Source organism: Entamoeba histolytica, genomic scaffold (genome assembly GCF_000208925.1).
Source record: "Entamoeba histolytica HM-1:IMSS scf_1104750516765 genomic scaffold, whole genome shotgun sequence".
NCBI classification, from domain to species: Eukaryota; Evosea; order Mastigamoebida; family Endamoebidae; genus Entamoeba; species Entamoeba histolytica.
Window position 1 is genome coordinate 15099 of NW_001915027.1, and position 15906 is coordinate 31004.

General features: G+C 26.3%; 2 protein-coding genes across 2 annotated transcripts, besides 7 other annotated features; both read left to right on the forward strand.

The window, feature by feature from the left end:
* Positions 1 to 1240: 1240 nt before the first annotated feature.
* EHI_033240 (Riboflavin kinase / FAD synthetase, putative) lies at positions 1241 to 1636 on the forward strand (the record flags this gene model as incomplete). Its single annotated transcript, XM_645809.1, has 1 exon — positions 1241 to 1636. The coding sequence occupies one exon, from the start codon at positions 1241 to 1243 to the stop codon at positions 1634 to 1636; it is 396 nt and encodes a 131-aa protein (XP_650901.1).
* A 240-nt stretch (positions 1637 to 1876) lies between these two features.
* Positions 1877 to 2449: a repeat region.
* Positions 2450 to 3630: 1181 nt separating this feature from the next.
* EHI_033250 (polyadenylate-binding protein, putative) lies at positions 3631 to 5211 on the forward strand (the record flags this gene model as incomplete). The annotated part of the gene is made up of 1 exon (XM_645808.2): positions 3631 to 5211. The coding sequence occupies one exon, from the start codon at positions 3631 to 3633 to the stop codon at positions 5173 to 5175; it is 1545 nt and encodes a 514-aa protein (XP_650900.1). The 3' UTR covers positions 5176 to 5211.
* Positions 5212 to 6279: 1068 nt separating this feature from the next.
* Positions 6280 to 7202: a repeat region.
* Positions 7178 to 8921: a repeat region.
* Positions 8886 to 9301: a repeat region.
* Positions 9296 to 9951: a repeat region.
* Positions 9943 to 10194: a repeat region.
* Positions 10195 to 10316: 122 nt separating this feature from the next.
* Positions 10317 to 13699: a repeat region.
* Between the last annotated feature and the right edge of the window lie 2207 nt (positions 13700 to 15906).

The following is a 15906-nucleotide window of genomic DNA, read 5'->3' on the forward strand; positions in this document are numbered from 1 at the left end:
TATGTTTGTTCTACATCTTTTAATCGATAACATGGATATCCAATTAATTGTTGTGTTTTTATTGCTTCTTTCATACAAAGATATCCCATTTTACCAACAGGATCTGTAGTATAAATACTACAATTTGGATTTTTATTTGCAATATAAGGTAATGCTCCCATATGTCTTAAGTCTGAATGACTAATTAAAACAATATCAATGTCTGAGATTGAATCATATTTCTCAATTATTTCACGTGTAAAATTACAATCTACTCCACAATCTAATAATATCTTCGTTGAATTAATTTCTAATAACGCTGAAATTGGTGAAGTTTTTCCTCCATCAAACAATGATCGAGTTCTTATACTCATTGTATTGTTAAATTCCTTTTTTTTTAATTCTTTTATTTTATTTTATTTTATTTTTTCTTTTTTTCTTTTTTGATTTGAACAATTTCATTTTTATATTTTACTTTTTTTTACTCTTAAAAATAATTTCTTCTTATTATCACAATCACTACTTTAATGTTTTTTAAATAATAACGTGTTGTACTATAACTGGTACTTCTTTTATTTTTATTCCATTATTTTTGATAACTAATATCAAATATAAAATCAATGAATAAATAAATGAATATTTTACTATTAGAATATATTTAAATTATTCTTTTTATACTATTCAAGTGAGTAAATAAAAATAAATTCATTATTCAATACTTATTTGATAATTATCTTAAAAATTAGTTATTTTATTTTAACATAAAAGTAACAAAAAACATAATATCTCTATAATGTATAATTATAGTGTTTATTGTACCCATTTAATAAAAATTTAAGGTAATACCATTTTTGTTTTAAGGAGTTTAATCGAATTATAACGTTATTATTCAATCTTTATTTAAATACATTATTGAATCATTTTAAATTAGTGATAAAGGTTTAAGTTCAAAAAAAGGAAAAAAAAAAGAATCAACAACAATGATATTAAAGAATTTAAAAGATATTAATTACAAATAATAATATTTATTTTAATTGTTTAATACTTTAAAGAAGAACCTTTTTTTTTAAATAATGAACAAGAAGATTAGAGAATAGTTATTAGAGGGAATAAAATTAGTACAATTATGAGGTATAGACTTTACTTCCACTCTAACTTTTAATATTTTTGTACTGTTTGTTGTTAGTTTAAAATAAAAAAAATTGTTTCTTTAAATAAAAGAAAAACAAATGAACTAAAAATATTTTTAAAATACACTATAATGCAAACAACAATTAAAGGGAATGTTGTCAAAGGATTTCAAAGAGGAAGAACTATAGGATACCCTACAGCAAATATTAATCCAACAATTGAATTAGAACAAGGAGTTTATTATGGACAAGTTAAATTAATGGGAAAAGTTTATCATGCAGCAATTTCAGTTGGAAAAAATCCAACATTTTGTTTAAAAAATATTGTTGTAGAAGTTCATATTTTTGAACAATTTAAAGACGAATTTTATGGAGAAGAAATTGAAGTAAAAATAATGAAATTTTTAAGAGGAATGAAAAAAGTAAATGGAATTGATGAATTAAAGAAAATGATTAGTAATGATTGTAATATTATTGAAAATGAAATAATTCCAAATACCCCATTAATTAATATAACTGACTTTTAAATAGATTTATAAAATTAATTTATTTTAGTTTTTCAATATTTATATTTTTCAATTACGTTTTATTAATATATTGATGCATCTTTTGGTTTTAAATTTGTTGTATTATTTATGTATTGAAGTTTAATGAATTATTTAAATTAAAATGACTAAATAATAAATTGAATAAGTAATATAAAAATGATAATAAACAAGTTATTCAATAAAGATTAATTATAATAATTGGTAATTGAAAAAGAAAAGAAAAAGTAATTAATTAAGTATTAATAGAATTTTCATCTATTCTTCCTAGCTCAGGGGAGACTAATCCCATCCCTGAGCTTATTAAAAAAGAGTAATCTCTTTGTTGAACCTATTCTTTATGTTTTTCTTGCAAAATGAGGAAAGCACTTCTTTGCTTTATTTCTTCCTATTAAGGTTTTTCAAACTTCTTCTGCTTATTTCTTCTTTTTAAGCCTTTGTTTGTTTTCTGCCTTAATTTTAAGGAATTTCATTTTTCTTATTTTATGAATGGGAGAAGAGACTATTTCATTCCTACTATATTACTTTGACTAATCTTCTTTTTAGTCTTGCTTTGACTAATCTTCTTTTTAGTCTTGCTTTGACTAATCTTCTTTTAGTCATACCCACACTTCAGTAGATTCTTATATTACATCCATGTAATATTCTACTGTATTCTCTTGCTGCACCCTTTGCAGCATTCCCTAATACATTCCTAATTCAAAGGCACCGTCATAACCAGATAATAACTGGGAGAGTCGAAGTATGAATTTGTACTAGGGTTTGTGTGTGGTGTTTCAGACGTGCCACCTTCGATCTATAATTGGTAATTGAAAAACAAATAGAAGTAATAAAAAACATTTTTAACTTAAAAAAAATAAAGAAAAAGAATATTGTTTTGACTAATATTTATGAAAGATAAATTGATTAGATATTTCAGTACATTAAATCATCAAATAATTAATAAATAAATATGAAAAAAATACTACTAAACAAGAAAGTAATCATTATTATATACAAAACATAGAAATTACTTTATACTATTTTTCATTACTCAAAAGAAAAATGTAAAAGAAATTATTTGTTTATTTTTACAATAAAGAATTTATTAATTCATTAAATTAATATTATTTCATAAGCAGGGTTTTTTTAAATGAGAATTTATTGACAGACAAAATTTAAATTAAGTTAAGAATATATAAATATTATTAAATAAGTTTTTATCAAATAAATTTTTAAATATCTTTTAAGTATAACAAATAATATTTTAATTGAATAGTTTATATTTAACAATTATTAGTTAATTTGTCTCAAATAAGTAAATATAAAATTATTGTATTGAATTAAACGAAAAATTACTGAATTATGTTTCAGTAGATATTGATTTTTCTACTTTATGTTGCTGAAGTGAGATTATTTATTGTCTTTGACTCTTTTTCAAGTTTTATTCATGATGTACTTCTATATCTCTATATTTTCCTCTAAAGTCAAAATCATTGTATTTAATTAATAAATATTATAAAATAAATCAAAATGAATGTTTATTCTAATAAATATATTTTTATTAATATTCTTTATTAAATATTGTAAAATTATTCGTTTTTAATGTAAATTGAAAGAATTTTTGTTGACACAATTCAATCTTTTTCAATGAGAATTAATTATGTTATTTATTTTCTTTTTATTTTCCTGTTATTTACAAATAATTGAATTTAAGAATAATTCTATTTTTATTATATAACAAACCCTTACATTTTACTTTGAATTAATTATTTTATTATTATATTTTTTATCATTTTAAATATATTTCGATTCATTTATTTTACCAAAATTAACAAAATGCCTTATTTAAAGAATAACAGAAAATAGAACTTGAAAAAAAGAGAACTATAAAAAGAAAAAAAAGAAAAAGTAAAAAAAAGAGAGAAAAAAAAGAAAAGATAACCCTCCACTTAAACCCTAAAATGACCTAAAAAAAACATTCTCCCCAACCTGGTATGACCACTGCTCAAAGTAATTTTTCAGACTTTGCTGAAAACAAAACTATTTTTGTTAGTGGATTATCACTTAATGTTACAGAGTCAGTCTTATATGGAACAGTTTTAAAAGAATTCCCAAACCAGGTTTTAAATGTCCATATTAATAAAGATAATTCACATGATACTTCTATTGCTTATATCAATATGAACACACATGATTCTGCTGCACAAGCTATTAGTAAATTAAATGGAACTATAATTGAAGGAAGAAAAGTTAATATGTTCTGGTCACTTAGAGATTATAAGCTTAGAACACAATCAGAAACTAATTTATATGTTAAAGGAATTAAGAAAGAAATTGGACAACAAAAAATGCAAGAAGTATTTGATAAGTATGGAAATACTTTATCAGTTAAATTAAGTACTAATGAAAAGAATGAATCAAATGGATTTGGATATGTTAAATATTGTACTGTTGATGAATGTAAAAAGGTTATTGCTGCTAAAGAAGAAATTAGTAAAGAAATTGGAGAAGCATCATTTGATATTGTTAAATTTGAAAAACAAAATAAGAGCCTTAAAACAAATATTTATATTGGAAATATTGATGCTACTGTTACTGAAGAACAATTCCTTAAATATTTTGAAACATTTGGTCCAATTAGAAAAGACGCTAGTGGTAAATTAGCATATAAAATTGTTCTTGATCAAGCTCACCAAAAGAATAAAGGATTTGTTAATTATGAAAATGTTGAAGACGCTCAAAAAGCTATTAGTTCTCCAAAAACAGGAGTTCTTGGATCAGGAGAAATTCTTATTGATTATTATAAGTCTAAAGAAGAAAGAAAAAAAGAATGGAGAAATGCTTTATTTGAAATCAAGAATAATGTTGCTGGAAGATATAAAGATTTTAATTTGTATATCAATACTGGAAAGAATCATACCACTAGTGATGCTGAGATTAGGGAGAAGCTCGGTTCTTGTGGTGAAATTTACAGTTTACAAGTTAAGTATTATAATAAACAACCAACTGAAGTTGCTTATTGTTGTTTCAAAGATGCTCAAGGTGCTCAAAATGCTTTAGCTAAAGCTAGTGAATTAGGATGGACTATTAATAAATTCATGACCAAACAAGAGAAGTTCATTTCTCAAAATATGTATGCACAAACTGCATATCCAATTAACTTCTTTAACTTCTTTCAAATGTTCAATCCAAATGTTATTGTTCCACAACATCCACAAAATCAAAACAAAGAAAAAGATCATCGTAAGAAGTCTACAAGAGAAGAATCAAGAAAACCAAAACCAATTGCTGAAAAACAACCTAAAGTTGAAAAAGCACCAATTATTAATGAGGATATGAAGAATGAACTTGGTGATCAACTTTATGATTATATCTTAAGTCTTGGACTTTATGATGAAGACCTTACTGGTAGAATTACTGGTGTTCTTCTTGAGTCTATTGAATATGCTGATCTTAAGAAGAAGATTGATACTAAATCTCCAGAATTGACTGTCATCATTAAAGAAATCGTTGAAAATTTGAAGAAGATTCAAAATTAATGAAGAGAAGCAATAAGACTAGTAGTTCGTTCTTTTATTTTTATTGTTTTATTTTTTTTATTTTAAAAAGTCTTTTTAAAATAAGGAAGTGATATTATTTACTAATTGTTTTTATAAATTAACTTTGTATTTATTTCTTTTGAATATTTTTAATAGAACAAACTCTTTCAGATAATAAAATATTAAATAATTTAAATTTATTTGGTTATTGTATTTATTAATTTAGAATTAATATTTTTTATATAATACTATAATATATATTTATTTAATTAATTGTATTTTATTTATTAGTATTTCATTTGTTTAAAATATTCTTCTGTTAATTATTTATAAATTAGTATATTATTATGGTTTTGGTTTAATTTAATATATCAAGTTAACTAAACCCTTTTTATTTCATATTGTTCAATGGCTAATTAATTCTTCCTTTTTGACTGTGCAAATTTAATGTCTAACATTATTTTGTTACTTGTTTTTATAAACATAAAACATACCCTTCTTATTTATTTTATTGTTGTTTAAAACTTATTGAAATTTTATTCTTTTCCTATACTTATTCTATTCTTTATAAATCTTATTCTATGAATTGAGTTTAGTGTCAATATACATGTTTTGTTAGTTTGTTACATTTATTATTGACAATCTCTTTTTATACTTCTTGTTCTTTGTTATTTATATCCTTCTTTATTTATTACTCTCTTTCTTACTCTAAACAGATATTTTTTATAATTTCTTTTTTTCTGTTCTAATTTACTTTTGTTATTCTTTTTATGGTTTTAATTTGTTTATTTCTCTTTTTTTCCTTTCTCCTAACACTGTTTTGCACGTTCACTTTGCTTCATCTAAGTGTTTCTTCTTTAAGATGTATTTATTCGTGTTGATTTTATCTTTTTTATAATGCTTTAAATCAACTGGTTAATTTCTTTTGACAAATATAAAATAGATTCTTATTATTAAAAAAATGATATTGTGTAAGAAAAATTGATATTGCTTGAATTTATTTTTTATCTCAATGAACTTTTTTGGTTTTATTTCTTTCATTTGTTAGTGAAATAAACTTTAAAAAAGAAGCATTACAAGAAACACCACAAAAAATATAAAATCAAAAGCAATTTATGAAATACTAATTGAACTAGACTCTATTCTTCCTGACTCGGGGGAGACTAACTAATTCTATATGTATTTTTCAAACATCTTTAAAGAGTATATTTAGCTGTGATAAAAGCAGTATTCCATGACGTTAATCATGTTTTTTATGACAAAGTTTTTAATTTCTTTCTCGATGTCAATGTCAATTTTTAATTCTTTAATTAATTTAATACTTGAGTTATTCACTATTCTATTGATTGAGATTACTACTGGTATTATTTTGACATCTTTTAACTTTTCTATTTTCATTAGCCTATTCTTTAATTCATTATACTTATTTCTTTTCTTCATTTACACTCCATTAATATTGTGATATTCAACAATCGTCATATCAAATAATAGACCAGTTTTGTTCTTTTTATCTAATACATATATGTCTGGTCTTTTGTGGTATTGTCCATCACTTTTAGACATTATTTGTTTGTTCCATATCATTGTGATGTCTTTATATTGGAACACTGTTTCATATGGAGGTTTTTTATATTGTTTATTTCCAGTGTATTTTCTTATTAATCCCTCCCATATTATTATGCCTATATTGTCATGTTTTTCCATTTGTGATTTATTATGATAAATACAAGATAGTAGGATGTGTTCTACTGTAGCTATCTTGTCTTTACAAAGTGTTGAGTATTTCAATCTTTCATTTTTCATTATTTTTGCTTTTCTATACTCACAAAATATTGCTCCATCTTGCATTTTAGTTAATTGTAGAAATGCATTTTTCTTAATATTGAATGACTTCCATGCTTTCACTGTAGTAGTTTTATCTACTCATTTTGACTCAAACCATCTTCTAAAATATCTACTTATTTGATGACATTTCCATTTTTTGATGTATTTATCAATAACATCTTTATTGATTATTCCCATTTCTTCACTACTTTCTGTCATTATTCTCATTTAATCCATATATAATGTGTGATTTGCTTTTGGAATTTCTCTTCGATGAATTGAGAAATTACATTCATCTGTATGATGAAGAGTAAAGGGGATAAGGAATCACTTGTAAAATTCATCTATTTAATTTAATACATCATGGATATTCATTAAATTTATAACTGATGAATATCTTCAATCTAGTCATCATACTTTCAATAATGTCAATGATGACACACTCATAATTAAAAGATTTTAATGTTTCAATTACCCATTCGTGTTTACTGTGTCATATGTTTTCTTAATGTCATAATATGACTCCACATATTTTGGGTATTTCTCTTCTTTTTGCTGCTTTAACATATAACTATTAATTGTTCATTCTTTAGCAGCTAAAGATTGCAATTTACATCCCAATTGATTATTACTAATTTTAAATGATTCACAATTCATGTTAAGTCTTCTGTGAATCTTTTCTTTTAATATGGAAGTAAATACTTTCATAATTACATTTGTACACATGATAGGACAATAATTAGTGACTTCATTCATATCACTTTGTGGATTAATAAAGTTCTTCCACTTATCATGTCTAATGGGATGTTTTCAGGGAAGTTTAACCATTCATTGAAGATATTGAGAATGGCTTCTCTTGATGATGACATCCTTTTCCAATAATACCCATATATAGTGTCTATTCCTGGTGTTTTCCAGTTACTTATTTTCATTATACTTAAATTTAATTCATTTATTGTTATTATGACACTATCATAATTTCTATATCTTTTATTCCATGAGGTGATTTGTTTTATTTTCCAATTTTCTTTATTTAATATCACCTGTGTTTCATATAACGATTTCAAATATTCTAAAGTAATATCGTTATTTTGGTATATTTCATTTTTTGTTTCTTCCTTATTCTAATTTTCTTGTTAGAATCAAACATGATTTTATTTGTATTGATTCTGACTATTTCATCCTTATTAAATTTAATTCTTTATTTGATCATAGTCATCATATATTTTAGGTACTTTATTCTTTCTAGTGCTTTAACTTTTATTCCTTCTTCATCATTTTCTTTTAATTTCATGATGCACTTTATTCTGTACCATTTTATTGACCAAATCTTCTATTCTATTAATTTTCTTTAGGATTTCTTTTATTTCATATCAAATTTGTCTCTTATTATTTTATTTTGGAGATAGAGGTGCATAACCATTGAAATCTTATTCATGTCATCTTGCAGATCCTGCATTCTGCTTCATGACAATATCATCTATTATTAATTTCCATTATTAATCGGTCAGCTTCTTTTCTTTTCCAGTAGTAATTAATGTTTGAACATTTTTCTACTTTCATTTCTTTTATTTTATTGATGAGAGTGTTAAGGTATTCTTCATCAATTTCAGTAGAGTTATTCTTTAATATGATGTTTTTTATTATTGAATTACACTCTACTCTTCCTTCTATTATATCATTTACTTTCACTTTAATGTATTGTTTAGTACATTCTTTTATTTTATGTGATATTTTAATATATTTAATATATTCTTTTTCATTATTGACATTGATATTTATTACTTTTATTATATTTTCTATTTGTTCCCATCTTAATTTCTTATATAATTTCTTATTCAACCAATTAATTGCAAAACAATACAACACTTCAATTAAAATTCTATTTCTTTGTTTTGTTGTATTTCTTCTTGTATTTTCATTATAATTTGTTTGTTATTTATTATTCTTGCAATTTTACATCTTTCTTTCATTTCTTTATTTGGTTTTGTTTTTAATTTCTGCTTCATTTGTTTTAATGTCTTTTTCTTCATTGTCTTTTGTTTTTTCTTTAATTTCTTCTTTAGTTTTTTCAATTATCTTTTTCTTTTTGATTGAATATACTTCTTGGAGAATATCATACCATCTTTTTTTCTTTTAATTTCTTACCTTCATATTTTTTGAGTATTTCTTCGTATTCTCCTTTATTTCATTCACTTGTTATTCTTTTTATTCTTTCTTGTATCTCATTTATTGTTATTCATTTGTATTTGTTATTTGTATAATCTTTATTATTATTGTATTTACATTATTTCTGGATTCGAAGATGGCACGTCAGAGACACCACATGAAACCCTAAAATATTCACACGCTTCGAATCTCCCAGTTATCGTCTGGTCATGATGTGCCTTTGGTGAGATAATATCTATTCAACACTAACTGTTTATAATTATTAATATTTATTAGAAGTGATTATTATAAAAGATTATTATTCATTAACGTGTATTGTTCTTCATTGAGGTGTATTGTTATTCATTAACGTGTATTGTTATTCATTATTATTAACTAAGAATTATTATTTACTAAGGGAGGTATTATTTATTAAGAATTATCATTTATTAAAGAAGACGCATATATAATTGATATTGTTGCACAAAAATTAAACATAAGGATATTATCAAGGAATAGGGTTTCTTTAAGGGGTGTCGAAGGTAAAAGGAGATGAGCTATAACAGTATGTTATGGATATACTCTCCTTAAAACAACAATATAAAGAATGAGAAATATTATATTACTCATTAAAATCAAAATAAAAATCAGGCAGCAACTTAATTGAGGAACCATTTAAGTCGAGCATGCTTGCAAAAACTTTATTTCAATAGAAATAAAGCGTGTTGAAGAAACTGATTCGCTCACTTCTCAACATGATGAAAAAACCTAAAAATAAGGTTAATCATAATTGATTTCTTTTCTATTGTATTTACATTATTTCTTATTTATTTTTCTTTGTGTCTTTCGTTTTCTAATCCATTTTTCTTGGTATTTCGTTTCACATTATTATTGTTATTGTTATGCTATTTATTGCTATTGACATTTCTTTTTTATTGTATGACGTTGGATTTCTATGTCATGTTTGGTTTTATTTATAAGACTCAAAGGTTTTACAAAATAGCCATTTCAATATTGTTTGATGTATTTCCTGCATTGGAAAAGGATAAAATATGAATATACATTATACATGATATAAAATAAAGGAATTTGATGAAAACAACAATGAATGAAATAAAATTAAATAGAGAAATTAATACAAATATAATGAAAATAGTTAAAATTTAATAAATTAAACTAAGGTTATTAAAAGTAATAATCCATTGTTCAGGTGAGAATTTCTTCCCATCCTTCACTCTATTTCGAGTCTTCTTCATCTGGTTCTTCTACATCACTATATTCACCAGCATAGTCTCCACAGTATTTCATAATATCTTTCATATTCTTAATTACTATCTCTTTTGCAATAATCACCCATGGAATTTTGATTCATTCTGCCTCCATCATTCTCACCGATTCTTTGTTAATCAATCAGCTCACGGTTATTACAATTGGAATGGTTATTACTATGTTCATTCTTTCAACTTTTCTGATGTATTCCTACAGCTTAGAATACATGTTCACTTTCACTGTGAATGCAGAACTTATTCTCTTCTCTCTCACTGTTTTCATATCTATTATGATTGATTCTTTCTTCTTTAATTATCGAACATAAATGTCAAGTCTTTTGTGAAATTTGCTTTCTTGCTTGCTTACAATCTCTTGGTTCCATACCATGAGAATATTTTCTTTTTGTATTTTTCTTTGGGTTTTCCTAAATTCATCTTTTCTTATGACTAGCTTCTTCTTGTTTTCTTCTTACGGCTTCTTTGTGCTGCCTCATCGCCATATATTTTATATTTGATTTTCAAGACTCTTCAGATGTTCTTTCCCACTCTATCGTGTTTGTACATACGTTCTTTCTTTGTAACAATGCAGTTCAACGAGATATGGTCAATTGTTGCTGTTTTGTTACAAATTAAACACATTGCATATTTCGGTTCATGTGGGATGGCAGCTTTTCTTACTCAAATATTTGTTGATTTTTCTTGCATTCTCTTCATTTGGATATATGCTTTCCTGTTTATATTGATTTGTTCCCATACTTTCCTTAACTTGCTCTGCTCTGTCATTTTGTTTTCAAATGCGTTTAATACTTCACTGTTCACTTTCTTCTTCCTTCATTCATTCAAGTATTGTGTTTGGAATCCTTCTTTCAGATATTTGACTATCTGTCCTTTATCTCGTTTTCCATTCTCTTTTTTATATAATAGCTTCTTCAATTCTTCTCTGTTCAGTCTTTTTCCACATGCTTTGTAGAATCTATTCCACATCCCATTCTTCCCTTCATTCATTCGGATCATATTGCCTATTCTATCTCCTCTTTTCCACGTAAAGTATATTATTGTTCTTATCAGTTCAAGTGGACATTCATCTCGGATACTTCTCAGTCCATCTCCTAGTTTCTTCTTTTCTATATATAGTCTGCTTGCACACATTCCTTTCCCATACATTCCTCCTTCTTTAATGCCTTTTCTGATTATTTTATCCACCTCTATCAGTTGCATCACTAGCTATTTCACTACTGATGCACTGATGTGAATTTGGGTATCACTCCTGTGTTGATTCTATTGATGAAATTCCTACTACTGTCATTGCTTGTGTTGATTACTTTGATTTATGCTTTAATATTATTCTTTATCTTCTTTATACATCCTTCATCATCATTTCACGTAGATTGAAATACTCCTAAGTATTTGCATGGATGTTCTTCATCTACTATTGGTATTTCTTTCATATTTGTAGGTATTCCGATGTTTTTTTCTTCAGTTCTCACACTTGCTAACGTTCACTTCTATTCCTATTGCTTGGATTATTTCTAATACTTTCTTGTGTGCTTCTTTCATTCTTTTTTTTTTGTTTCGCTTGTTACTTTTAAATCATCCATATATAATACATAGGTAACTTTTATTTCTTCTTCATTGATATCATCAATTACATTTGATATGATATTCATTTGTAGGATGAATAATAATGGTGACAAAGAGTCTCCTTGGAGTATTCTTCATTTCATTTGTACTTCTCCTATTTCCTCTTTCTATCCGTATCCAATTCTTATTCTCCATCTGCTACACATACTTTTTAATAATTCTGTGATTCTAAATGCTACCTTGAAGTATCTTAATATTATTTCTAACCAGTTATGGTTAACTGTAGCATATGCTTTCCTGATATTGTAGAATGATTCCAAGTATCTTGTTCTGTTTGCTTCTCTTTCATTTCTTTCAATCAGACTTAGTATGCTCCCTTCTTTTGCTGCAATGCTTCCTCTCTTTGTTACATACTGACATGGGTTTACTTGATATTTCTTTTCATTTCCCATGAGTTGTAGTTCCATTTTATATTTGATGATTGATGTGAACACTTTCATAATTACATTCAGACATGTGATTGGTCGGTAGTTTTCTGTTTTCTTCTTATCATTTCCTTTGTATATCAGTATGGTTCTTCCTGTAACCATTTCTCTTGGAATAAGTTCTGGTAATTCTATCCATTCATTGAATATATCACTGTCTTATCTCTCACACCCACCAATCTCTTCCAGTAGTATTCTTGGATACCATCTATTCCACGTGCTTTCCAGCTTGGTAATCTTGTCATAACTGCTTCTACTTCTTCCCTTGTGATTTTCCACTTTTCCAATTTCTTGTTCCAGTCTCTTCCATTATTCCTTGATCTTCGCATTCTTTTCATCCATCTTCCTGTGTCTATCATATATTTTCTCCCAAAACAAGAGTGTTTCTTCGTCACTTGGTTTTTCTGACATTTCAATCATCTCTTCTGGGTTTTTATCTAAGTTATTTCCATTTACACTTTGTATCTTGTTGTGATATATTCTTCTTCTTTCACTTCTTGAAAGATCGACCTTCTTCTTCTTCCTCATTTCCTTCAGATACTTTAATTAGTTGATTTCTTCATTCACACTCCATCTGATTCTTTTTTCATTCAATGTTCTTATTCTCAGCATTCTCCTCGATTTCTTGTAATTACATCTAATGAGCAAGTCATTCAATTGGTTTATTCTTCTTTGTAGGATTACATCATAGTCATTCTTGTATCCAATAAATTCATTCTCTAGGTACTTCTTGATGATATGTGATATTTTATAGATATCACTTTGTATTTCTTTGATGCCATTTCCATTCCACTTCCATTTCTCATTCAGGTAGGTGATTATTTCATCACATGCTCTTGTGTTAAAGTAGTATCTAAGATAATTGCATTCACTTATTTCCATTCTTTTTGTTTCTTCAATCAGTTCATCCAAGTATTTCTGATCTAATTCTTTTTTCACGTTTCTTTTGATTATTTCTCTGGTTTTCACATTCTCTATTTCCTCAACATTTGTGGTCATTCTATTCACTTCTCGGTTGTTGTATTCTCTTATTTCATGCGTTATTCATCTGCTTTCCTTTATATTCCCGACATATTTTTCTTTCTCTATTTCAATTCCTACTTCACTCAGTATCTCTGCAATTTCATTCCATCTTAATTTTCTTTTTAATTTGATATTCATTTGATTAATTCCTATACAATACCATAGTATTCTCTTTCTTTCTCTTATTTCTCCTTTGGTGGTGATGATGCCGTTATAGCTAGTCAAGCAACAGGTTGTGAGAGACTGCCTGTCTTTTTTGTTCTAATGGACTTTCTTTCATCAGCAACAATTGTGATCCATCTTGTGTTGTCACTCTTTGAGAGTGGATTCCAGCTTCTATCCTTACTATTCTCACTTTGTTCGATTCCACACTTCTTTTCTGACTTCCTGACATCATTCTCCTCTTTGTTGTTTCATTCAGTATCATTTTGTACTTCATCCCATTGCTCACATATGTAAAATTTCCTTCTTTTACTGACCTTTCAACGACTTCCATTGATTGGATTTTCTGGTCTTCAGTTTCTGTTATTAGTGGTTGTGTTTTCCTTCTTTGAGTTATTCCTGTTTTCATTCTTAGATATTGCCTATTCTTCATTTTCTCTACCAATTCCTTCATCTCTTTGACTCTCCTTGTCAATGTCTCCAATCTTCTTTTGTTCGCCATTCTTCGTTTTTCAAAGAGTTGATCGCTCAAGTCTTCCACTGTTTGTTGCAACTCTCTCTGGATATCTCCAGGTTGCTTAATCAGATTCTGTACTTGCTCGGCTATTTCCTTCTTTCTTTGCTCTTGCTCTATTCTCATTTGTTGGGCTTTCCTCTTCCACTGTTCAACTTCCTTCTCCTTTGTTTCCATCTCTTTCTTGTTCTTTCATTTGTACCTATTCAGCTTTTCATGTTGCTCATTTATTTGACACCATAATCTCCCGATTTCTTCATTCTTGATTCTCATTCTTCTGTTTTTCTTTCAAGAGTTTTTGATATTATTCCTTTCTCTTGTTCTTTCCCATTCCATACTGATTCTTCTGTTCTTTTCTTCTGTTTTCCTTTGCATTTCCTTTTCTAATTCCTGCTATATTCTCTGCTTTATAGTTGCTACTTCCTCTTAAGATATAGGCACTTCCTGTCTCTTTTTTCACTTCTTCAATTTATTTAAGAAGCATTGCAATTTGTTGTTCTAATTCTTTCTTCTTTCTCCTTGTTTCCTCAAGCTCCTTCTTCATACTATTCTTCTCAACTTCACTCCCTTTTTTCCTCTCTGCTTCCCTTCTGTGTTCTGTACACTCTTGCTACTCTTTGTTCTTTGGACGATATTCTGCTTGTTCATCTTACTCATATTGTATATCATTGTTGCTTTACATAGTTGTGTTAGCATCCTTGCTTCCGATGCATGACTACAACCTTTTCTGTCACATCCTTCATCTAATATCTCTTTTTCTTCTTTCGTCCAGTCCTTGGTCTTATCAGAAAGTTCTACAATTAAGTCTTCAATGTCTTTGTGATTTCTTCTCGCATATCTCTCTTTCCTTTTTCACATTTACGGTAGTCTTTCACAAAGTTATTTCTTCCTTTTTCATTATTCTATTTATTCTTATTATTCTTTTTTTTACAATCTACTCCACTGATATTAAGAGTGAAGTTGTTCCTTTTCTTACCATAATTCTTATGTCCTTTTCTTCTTTTAAATCGTTTATTAAACACAACATTTTGCTTTTTAAATGGATTGGAAGTTATTCTCAAGCCTTTCTTGAAATTGTTGTATTTATGTGGTATACACTGTCCGTTATCCATTTTTTAAAAAAAAAGAAGAGAAAGACACAAAAGAATAAAAAGAAAGAAGATAAAGAGTAATGAAACAAAAATAACAAAAGAAGAAAAGAATGAAAAAATAAAGGATGCAAATTGTAGTGCAACAAATAAAAAAGAGCAATAAAAACGCAAAATTTATTTATGTAAAATAATTAGCAACATTTTTTATTGTTGAAAAATATTTTACTCTCTTTATGGTTATTATTTATGTATATAATTTCATCACGTTGTTTATTATATAATCATTCATATGTGTTATGTGATTATTATATAACAATAATAAGTGATAAAATATAAATGAAAAATGATATGAAAATATGATATAGAATATATAAAACAAAAGAATAATAAGAATAAATGATAGAGAAGTAAAAAGAGAAATGATAATCATTGATATAATAATAAATTCAAAGTATAAAAGATAAAAATAATATAAATCAAATCAGAATAAATATAAAATGAAAATAGATATAAATGATAAGAATATAAAAGATGAATAAACAAATACATCTAAATAGAAAAGAACAACAAGAAGAAATTCTAAAGAATATAAATAGAAGAATAATATAATAAGAAGAATATAATAATATATAGAT